This window comes from Labrus mixtus, chromosome 13, assembly GCF_963584025.1.
Source record: "Labrus mixtus chromosome 13, fLabMix1.1, whole genome shotgun sequence".
In the NCBI taxonomy this organism is placed as follows: domain Eukaryota; kingdom Metazoa; phylum Chordata; class Actinopteri; order Labriformes; family Labridae; genus Labrus; species Labrus mixtus.
Window position 1 is genome coordinate 2,823,331 of NC_083624.1, and position 10,000 is coordinate 2,833,330.

Consider the following 10,000-nt stretch of genomic DNA (forward strand, 5'->3'; position numbering starts at 1 on the left):
ATCATTACCAAACGTTTCCCCCCCTTTCTCTCCGGACAAGCTGTAAACTGCTACACATTTGTAGATGCTTTTTTTTTGCGACATATTAATGATTTAAAACATTTTAATTCAGAACTAAAGGTCGTCCGTTAAATTTCTGTTTTATTTTGGCCTATATGCTATAAATAGAATTAAGCTTTCAACAGGCAGTACTTTCAATAAGCTATTCTTGTTTCTACAGTCTGAATGCGCAACAGATTGAAGAAGCTGCGTAGCCTACCGTATACTGAGTTTTATTCTTAACAGTAACACAAGACAATTTAACAGATTTATTTCTGAATCAGGATAATCATTTAATAAATTGAACTTCCTGTATTTTTAAGATTTCATTTTATATCCTATTTTATTTCATGTTCTACTTCAGATAAGAATCGCGGCAGGTGCATTGGATGTTTTTTTTTTTCTATTTTAGTTCTTCCGATATAATTTCAAAGTAAATACAATCACCTACCTTGATTTATTATTACCCCTCGGTATATCGGCTGATTCTGAGTCTGAGCTTAAGATTTACTTCAAATAGCCTGTATATGTTGTTAAATGAATGAATCACAGCAAAGTTCAGGATGTGAAGTAGTGCAAAATGTTGAAGGCATTTTGAGTCACAAAAAAAGACTAATTGAAAAAGAAAAAAATTAGATTTTTGAAAAAAGCTCCTTTATGATATAATATGAAATAGTCTATAGCCCACAACAGCAGTTAGAAATGACTGTTTTCTTACAGCAGGTATTGATAGTTAACTTTTCTGTAAATAAGATTTCTCTACGCATTACACAAATGTGATGGTGAGCTTCTGCTGTTTTACTGTTTTCTAATGATCTCATCTCTTCTTCTCACAGAGAATCAGCATCATGACCAGGTCTGTGCGGGAGGAACAGGTGTCGGCGGAGTCAGAGGAGCAGCAGGAGCTTCTCAGCGCGGAAGAAGAAGAAGAAGAAGACATAGAGAGAGAAGGAGGAGGAGAAGGGGAGGACGAGGAGGACCACCTCCACCACCTGGAAGACGACGAGGAGGAGGACGAGGAAGAAGATGAAGAGGAGGACGGAGAAAACAAACCCAAAAGACGAGGGCCAAAGAAGAAGAAGATGACGAAGGCTCGCATACAGAGGTGAAGAGTTTTTTCTTATTTGCTTGGTTTGATTTAAAAAAAAAAAAGGGGTTTCAAGATAAAATCCAAATATATGTAAAGATTGTCCTGAAGGTGGCGCTGGAGATAAGGGTCAGGGTTCATCCTCTGAGGAGCAGGAGTGTGGTCTATGGAAATCTGACCCATCAAAAATGTCTTCCACAGCAAAGTATTTAAAGGACTAACATCCCCATAAATCAACAAAACATCCAAACTTCAATTAAAATAAATATGCTAAAATAATGATAATTATAATCTTTGATAAATATATTCAAGAAGGAGAGAAAATCTTTGTTTATTTGTTTATTTGTAAGATCTGGGAGTATGTTGAAGTGGGCCTCTACCCATTTACAGTTGGACAAGTAGGCTTCTGTCATCTGTTAATAACACAGTGTAGAAAAGTCTTGCTGAGTCAGATTTACTTTCCTAAGAAAAATACTTTATATTATGACTACTTTCACATTATTTCTTAAGATAAATTAAAATAAAACTTAAACACATGAACAAAGGACTCAAACGATGGATTATTGTCCCAGTCCTCAACTCTTTCTTCTACTTTTCTATATACAGATGACATCCACAATTGGTGACATATATAGTAATTCATTAAGCTTCATATTCATACAATGTAAAAATAAATATGATTCATGTATATATATATATATATGTATATAGTATCTAAACTTCTTCCTCGGCTTGGCAGAAAGCTGCACCTGTACTCTCGTGTAAAGATTACCTTTCCGTCCGTAACTGCTCGTCCAAAACATTCAAATCTCTCTAAGTGCTCTCTGACAAAATACAGATGGCAGAAGAGAAATGAATAAACAACATTTTTTAACTTCAGTTTCATTCTTTGTCTTTGAGGTTAGCAAAGCAGCAGTACTTTCATATTGCTTGTCCCACAATTTTTCTGACAGGCTGCTTCTTGGATGCTGATGACGAGGATGTCACAGAAGCACTAGTTGTTAAAATGTCTAATTATAAATCCACTTTGTGCTTCTGCAGGTTTAAAGTTCGTCGGATGAAAGCTAACGCCAGAGAAAGGAACCGCATGCACGGTCTGAACGACGCTCTGGAGAGTCTGCGGAAAGTCGTCCCTTGTTATTCCAAAACGCAGAAACTGTCGAAGATCGAGACGCTCCGTCTCGCCAAGAACTACATCTGGGCCCTGAGCGAGGTCCTTCGCTCCGGGAAGGCACCCGACCTCATGAGTTTCGTCCAGGCTCTCTGCAAAGGTCAGTGTCACCTTATAGGAGCAAACTGAGCCGGGTTAACTAAATCTGAGTTAATCTGCATAATGTCTGAATGAAATCAAGATAAAGAGGAACACTGTGAGCATGGGGATTCAACCACTGAGAAGCTTCTTTAACTAAATGTCAGCGAAACCTAGAAGTTCCCCTTAGTGTCAAAATTGGAAAGATATCTGGAGCAGTTTCAACCTAAATAGGAACCAATACGTTTTAGTGCAAAGAAAATGTAATAGTTTTGGATGGAAAATTCCCATTATGTAAAAAAAAGACAAAGACAAGTCAAGAGCTGTGCCAGCACAGAGCGGGAACCTCCAGTGTTGAAAAATGAAGCCAATGCTGAAGTGCCAAAAGTGTCAAGGGTCCACTTGAGTCTTGCTGCAGAAGCGCTGGAAGTCACATACACACCCATTCAAACAATGCCTGTTTTTACAGCAGAAATAAACACAGACAAACAGCCTGGTTCAAAACGATGTTTGTCAAGAGGCTCAAGACTCCCCTCATCTCCTGCTTTTAGCATTTTTTAGGCTGATAGGAAGCTAGGTGGAGACAGCATTTCTAGCATGGTGACCGTTACATTACATGATATTTGTCATACATTCAGGAGGTACAGATACCGATGTCCAGAGAGAGGTATTAACAGGAATCTTATGTAACATATTGATCAGTATTGACGTGTTGTTGTCTTTGTGTTCTCAGGTTTGTCTCAGCCGACCACCAACCTGGTTGCAGGCTGCCTGCAGCTGAATCCACGGACGTTCCTACCCGAGCAGACGCCCGACATGCCGACTCACCTCCCCCCTGCTGGCACTGTCACCTACCCTGGACACTTCTCCTACCAGAGCCCCGGGCTGACGGCCGGCCTGCCCAGCCCGCCCTACGGCACCATGGATCCCTCCCACATCTTCCACCAGGTCAAAGGGCAGCCCTACGGCCCGCTCGAGCCCTTCTTTGATGGCGTCCTGGTGTCGGACGGCCCGGCGTTTGACCCGCCCCTGAGCCCGCCGCTCAGCATCAACGGGAACTTCACGTCCTTCAAGCACGAAGCCGTCTCAGCCGCCGAGTACGACAAGAGTTTCTCGTTCAGCGTTCACTATGGAGGAGGAGGAGCGGCAGGCGGACACCCGGCCATCTACGGAGGAGGGTCCAACCCGCGGTGCGCCGAGATGCCGGTGGACGGGATGATGAGCTTTGATGGACACTCACACCATGAGCGGCTGATGAACGCCCAGCTGAACGCCATCTTCCACGACTCCTGAGGGAGAGGAGGATGAAGGACTGAGAGGCTGATGAAGGCAGAGAGACATACAAAGAAACCGTTAGATAGAGAGACAGACAGTTCTGTGTCTATCACTTCAAACCTGTCTTTCTCTGTCTTCTTTTCTGTCTTCATCATGTCACTCCTCGTTAGTATGGTCATAAAAACGATGACATCGTGATGATGTCACATTGATGACATCACCTTCTTTATAGCGCTTCATCCTGCAGGAGACGCTCTCTGAATGTCTCTTTATTATCCATATTATCATTTAAAAAGAATCAATAAGCAATAATCCGGAAGAAAACTATGCAATTTTGTTAAAGTCTGAGCCAAGCTCGGCTGATAATTCCAAATGTTATAAGAATAAAGATTTCTCTATTTTTGGTCAGTGTGCGAGGCAGCGTGGAGCCGGCGTTGGGGCCGAAGTGTTCATGTTGTTCATGTGGTTTTTACTTTTTGCATTTTATAAAGTTCCTGTAGTGTTTCTGTTAACATTTCATGTGACTCTTGTTTATATTTTATAACATAGATGTTTATGAAGGCCTTTCATTAAAGGGAATTCAATGTGATTAAAATCTGAGACTCCGTTCTTCAGCAACAACACAAAAAAACATCAACGAACAAATCGAGATGACTGTGATTCAGATCGATTTCATCATCTTCAGTCTTGTTTAGTGAGGTTCACTTCATTTAAAACAAGCTCTTCTCAAAAGTATAGTAACACACACACACACAAAATAAAACAAATCACATTTTTGCATTAATTTAAACAAATATGGCTCATGTTATATATTATGTTGAGGTGTTCACTCAAAATTTCCCGAATTCTTTTTACATGTTCAAACCTAGGTAAACCTAAATTGTAAGTTATAATGTTTTTTATTTGGTTCACTGTCTTCCAAGAAACAGAGGTGCATCCAAGATGATGAATCGCATTTCAGAACTGTTTATATAAGCTTATGTTATAAACGACATAATCTGGATAATTGTGAATCATGAGTTGCATAAATTAGGCATTTATAAAAAGTACATGAGCACTTTTTTTGGATTTATGTTTGGGCATTTTTTGCCTTTATTTGGGTAGGACAGTGGATAGAGTAGTAAATCGGGGAGAGAGAGAGAGGGAGAGCAGGGAAGACATGCAGGAAAGGAGCAACAGGTTGAATTTGAAACCAGGACTATAGCCTCTACACATGACGCGCATCCCAACCCATCTGGGCCCCAAAGATATATGAACACTTTTTTTAAACATCTAATACACTTCAGATTAAACTGCAATTGAGTATCTTCACATTACAACCTCAGGGCTGCAGTAAAAAAATGACTAATACGCTCTTGTCAAGTAATTTCATAGTAGATATTGATAATATCTGAACCAGCTCCGAAAATGTCCGCCTTCTGCTAAAACATGATGAGTTTGAGATCCCAGAGAATGAAGTTTTTTTTTGTTTTTAAAGATTTATTTTTGGGCTTTTTGTGCCTTTAATGGAGAGATAGAACAGTGGATAGAGTTGGAAATCAGAGAGAGTGGGAAATGACACGAGGGAAATGATCCACAGGCCAGATTCGAACCTGGGCCACCCGCCTGGAAGACCACAGCCTCCATACATGGGGCGCACGCACTAAGAAGCGCCCCGAGAACGATGTTTTTGATGCGATAGGACAACAACATAATTTAAAGTGGATTTTAGGCACCGAGAATGATAAACACTTCAGGAGAAAACACATATCTCGTTACAGAGGAAACCCTATTAACATGTTAACAACATTACCCCACCAACTGAAGGACAAATCCAAGATTACTGTGTGTGTGTGTGTGTGTGTGTGTGTGTGTGTGTGTGTGTGTGTGTGTGTGTGTGAAGGGCACAGATGTTCGTTCTGCAGGCAAGATTTTAATTTATGAAAATGATCTTGTTTATGCATGAGAGCCCCCCTCCAACTACTGTCCTGCTGTGTCTGTGTCTGTGTCTGTGTGTGTGTGTGTGTGTGTGTGTGTGTGTGTGTGTGTGTGTGTGTGTGTGTCTGTGTGTGTGGTGTGTGTGTGTGTGTGTGTGTGTGGGTGTGTAAGTGTGTAAGTCAACAGGGACAATATGGTGGCCATATCCCACCATTTAGCCTCCCTGTAAAGTGGAAAAGTCGGACTCCGGCATAAAGATACATCCTTCTTCTCCCTGCTCCTTTCCGTACATGGGATAAAGTGTGAATTGTTTTTTTGTTTTTTTTCTTTCTCTTCGTCCTTTTCTGTTGTGTGTTTTGACATGTACGGAACAAATAAAAAAATAATAAATAATAAAAAATAATCCTATTTAATCAGAGCAATATTGTATATTATGAAGAAAATAATTTATATTTATATAATATTTATGAAGAAAGAAAAACTGCTGTAAACATAATCATAAAATAGAATAGTTTTATAGACAGAGAGAAGGAGAATATGTTGAAATATACATAAACTTTTTATGTTCAAAAGATGAGTAGGCCAATAAACGTCATGTGGGTTTCTCATGTGTGCAGCAGCAGTATCACCACTATTAATTATACTATTAGCAGTATTCTTTCTAATAGAGGTTTTGTTTTTCCGTCTCTTGGCTGAGCACAGGGCTGATTAATGCAGCTTAAAGTCAGCCATCTGTTATCAACACACACTGCTGTGTTTACGTGTGTGTTTGAGTTGTAGCACTGCGTGTTTAGACCACAGTCAGCGGAACGTCCCGTTCTCTGATTGGTTATCAGATGTTGGTTAAAATGATACATGAATGTAGACACCTTTAACAATCAGCGCTCCAGGTATTAACAGTACAGTGGTAGGTTTACCTAATCCGAACATGAGCACACGTTTTGATTTGTAAACAACACTAACCACTTACATTTTGTTGTTGTTAGTCGGGGTATTTAGGAATATTGGACGGTGTCCTTATGAACTTTTGACAGTCTAGCTTCCCAGATTTAGGCTTATAATCCTGAGTTGAGCGAATCAACGCTTGGTTATATTTACCCCATTTGAAGAGATCGAGAAACAGACTAGACATGTTCTCGTTGAAAGCTAGAAAAAATGGCCTCCAATGACATTTCAATGAAAGATTTGTTACTGAGTTCAAATGCTCTTTTCCTTTTTTAAAGATTTATTTTTGGGCTTTTCGTGCCTTTAATGGAGAGATAGGACAGTGGATAGAGATGGCAATCAGGGAGAGGGAGAGGGGAATGGCATGCGGGAAAGGAGCCACAGGCTGGATTCGAGCCTGTGCCGCCCGCTTGGAAGACTACAGCCTCCATATGTGGGGCGCGCGCACTAACCACTGCGCCACCAGCGCCCCCAAATGCTCTTTTTCAATGCCATTAAAATGCCATGATAAGAGGGATATCTAATCAAATGACATAGCTATTGATATATGCTTTGTTTGAAAAAAAAAAAAAAAAGCATTATATGTTTGAAGTGACTCCTGCTGACAGATAGGAAAGAAAAAGTATAGGCCAGTATTTTGGCCAACAGTATTTTGTTGTGACAGAAAGACAATAGTGAAAGAAGTAGCAGAGATCTTCAGTTTTTCTTCAGTGGAGTAAAGCATTAAGAAGCAAACACAATTGAGATCAAGTTAAATCACTTTTTTTTAGCCAATTCAAAAGTTCACACACCGTAAAACGGAAGGCGTACCCTAAGTAGGCCAGGGCCGTGTTGCTTAAATAGGCTAAAAAATAGGCCTAGTCCTATTTGAATTTGTAAATATATATGTCATAACTATTATCACCGGGGAAAAGTGAACTAAAATAGCCTAAATCGATAATAAAAGCCTCAGTAAATGTCCTCAAATAGGCTTTGGTACTCAGTATGTGCGCGCTCCCGCTTGGAAGAAAGGTGTTCACGGGAGCGCGCACAACTGTTGGTCAGACACTGGTGAATCTGCCGCGTGCCCGAGCCGTGGCTTCGACAAAGCTGCTACTTGTCACCATAGCGACGACACACCGGAAATACACCGTAACCTGCGGACGGTGTGGCGATTAGCCTACAGCATGTTTATCTGTCGAAAAAACTCATAACCGCCGTTGTTTGTTTGTTTGTGTGTTTGTTTGTTTGTTTGTTGGTTGGTTGACTGAGCGGGTAAAGATGTCGGAGCCCGAAGAGGACCTGCAGGAAGAAAGCACAGAGAAGAAGAAGAATAAGAGAGAAACACGAAGCGTGAAGAAGAAGAAGAAGAGGGAGAAACGGGACCAAGAAAAGCAGCAGCAGGTGGAGGAGGAGGAAGCTGAGCAGAGGTGAGAGTGACGCCTGAACCACAGTACTGACTTTACATTGTGAAACACTATTATCACTATAATCACACTATTATCAAATCCTTTATTCAAGTAAAAGTAAAAAATCCTAAAGTTCAGAGTAGAAGTCCTGCAGTCAAAACTTTTTTAAACAAAATGTAGCTACTATTATTAAGATACCTATGGAAGATACCCAGAATGCATTTCACCAAATAACTTCAGCTAAAAAATGTTTTTTTAAACATTAAAAATGTTGTTTTTTTTGGAGGTTATTGCATTACAGATGTTATAACTCATGATGGGAGCGATGATTCTGAAGAAAAGGGGAAATACATCACTGCAGAAGAAAAGGGGGCAACAATATCTGACACCATGATAAAAATGTGAAATAGAAATCTACAGTTTATGGTTGTTTAAAGTTTTACATTTTTTAGATAGTTAGGGTCACTTCACATACAGAGTGTGTGTGCGCCTTCATTTTTCTCTCTTCCAAGATTATTGACACTGAAGTCACATGCTTCATGGCCTGAAGGGTCTTTTCTGTAAAACACATTTTACATAATATTATAATGAAATACATAATCTTTATTAATGTGCCAAGTGGAAACAGTAGACTCGTTTTTTTTTTTTGTTTTTTTTTTAAATTTGCGTGAAAAAGCAGGCCTATATTTTGATACAGTTTGATTGATGACAATACTTTAATTAAGTTCAAATTCTGATGGATGTTTTTAGGACAAAGTTGGGGAACTTTAAACTGAAGCTTTATTTTTAATTGCTGTCACAAGGCCGGGATGTTAGCCTCGTTTTATAGTTGCGGGAGCTGGACCTGCCAAAAAACAACAACTGTATGTTTTGAGGGAACTTCAACCAGACCAATGCTTAATGCTGCTGTACACATTTAGTAGTACATATAAACTACTAGACTTGACATCAGCCTCAGATGTACTCTCTTTGTGCTGAATAGCATTATTTAGCATGCTTACTTGCTAAGCAGATTTGATGGTGAATGTGTTTTTGTTTGTGGTTTCCTGACTCTGTTTGTCTGTTTGTCAGTGAGTGTGTTGTGCTGCGTGGGATCTTCAAACTTGGAAAGAAGAGTCATGACGTCCTGCTCACTCCAACCAGACTGACCTGGACCCCCATCACCCCGGAGACCCCCGCAGGTCGGTTACCACAGCCACGGGCTTGTCACGATAACAAGTTATCCTGCTGCTAACAGAGAGACAGACAGGCAGAGTTTGTGGGCAGCTGGTGCTGTAATGGAGAAGTTTTGTCGTGTTGAGACCACCTGAAATATGACATCTGGACGCCACACTCACAAACCTGCACGCTCACACACCATACACACACACACACACACACACGCACACACACACACACACACACACACACACACAGTATAATCATAGTAATGAGGTCGTTTATCAGTTCTAGTGATCTCTTTGGGTCTCTGAAACTCAGTTTGATGCTGTTAGCATGTAGCTCAGAGCATCGCTCAGACTTGTTGCTGTAACCGTAAACTCTAGATCTAATTTGTTTGAAAAAGTAGTGTGCATATTTTGGAAGCAATTTACAGTCTTCTGTGTGATGAATTGCTGCCCGCCTACACTGAGATAATACTTTTAGTGGATCCTGAAGTTAGGCACTTTGATCAACAGTTTTCTCTGTGTTGTCACTAATTTGAGGTCCCCAGCTATAACTGCTCTGCTTGTAGTACCAGGGGAACCCATTATTGCCAGATCAGTGTTGGCTGAAGGTTTGTAAAGCTGTTCAGTGTGCAGTACAGTTGCTGTATTTTGGTGCTTCTCTTAGCTAAAATTAGAGTTTGACTAATGGCGAACGAGATATAAACCTGCATCTACAAGTCCAAAAGTGCTCAAGTGTTTGCATTCTTCGAAGTTAACCGGAAGGGCTTTGCCATAAATCACTCCATTTTTATTTTGTAGTGCACTACATTTCCTCTTCAGCTATAGTAGTTCGGATTCTGGATTGTGACTATAAAGTTAATGACATAAATCGTCCCCTCAAAAAAATAATCATAAAAATTAGTCCAATAAGAATTTTAAGAGCCCTGACGCTAAC

The 10,000-nt window shown here is 40.3% G+C and overlaps 2 protein-coding genes across 2 annotated transcripts in view; both read left to right on the forward strand.

The window, feature by feature from the left end:
• Nucleotides 1–4,245, forward strand: part of neurod1 (neuronal differentiation 1) — a 5,198-nt gene extending 953 nt beyond the window's left edge. The window contains exons 2-4 of the mRNA XM_061053154.1: nucleotides 876–1,144; nucleotides 2,168–2,397; nucleotides 3,109–4,245. Of these exons, the coding sequence (XP_060909137.1) occupies nucleotides 888–1,144; nucleotides 2,168–2,397; nucleotides 3,109–3,668 (1,047 nt within the window). The 5' untranslated portion in view covers nucleotides 876–887 and the 3' untranslated portion in view covers nucleotides 3,669–4,245. The remainder of the gene's footprint in view (nucleotides 1–875; nucleotides 1,145–2,167; nucleotides 2,398–3,108) is intronic.
• A 3,361-nt stretch (nucleotides 4,246–7,606) lies between these two features.
• The window catches only part of cerkl (ceramide kinase-like), a 32,626-nt gene continuing 30,232 nt past the window's right edge, over nucleotides 7,607–10,000 (forward strand). The window contains exons 1-2 of the mRNA XM_061053141.1: nucleotides 7,607–7,921; nucleotides 8,972–9,081. Coding sequence (XP_060909124.1) covers nucleotides 7,773–7,921; nucleotides 8,972–9,081 — 259 coding nt within the window. The 5' untranslated portion in view covers nucleotides 7,607–7,772. The remainder of the gene's footprint in view (nucleotides 7,922–8,971; nucleotides 9,082–10,000) is intronic.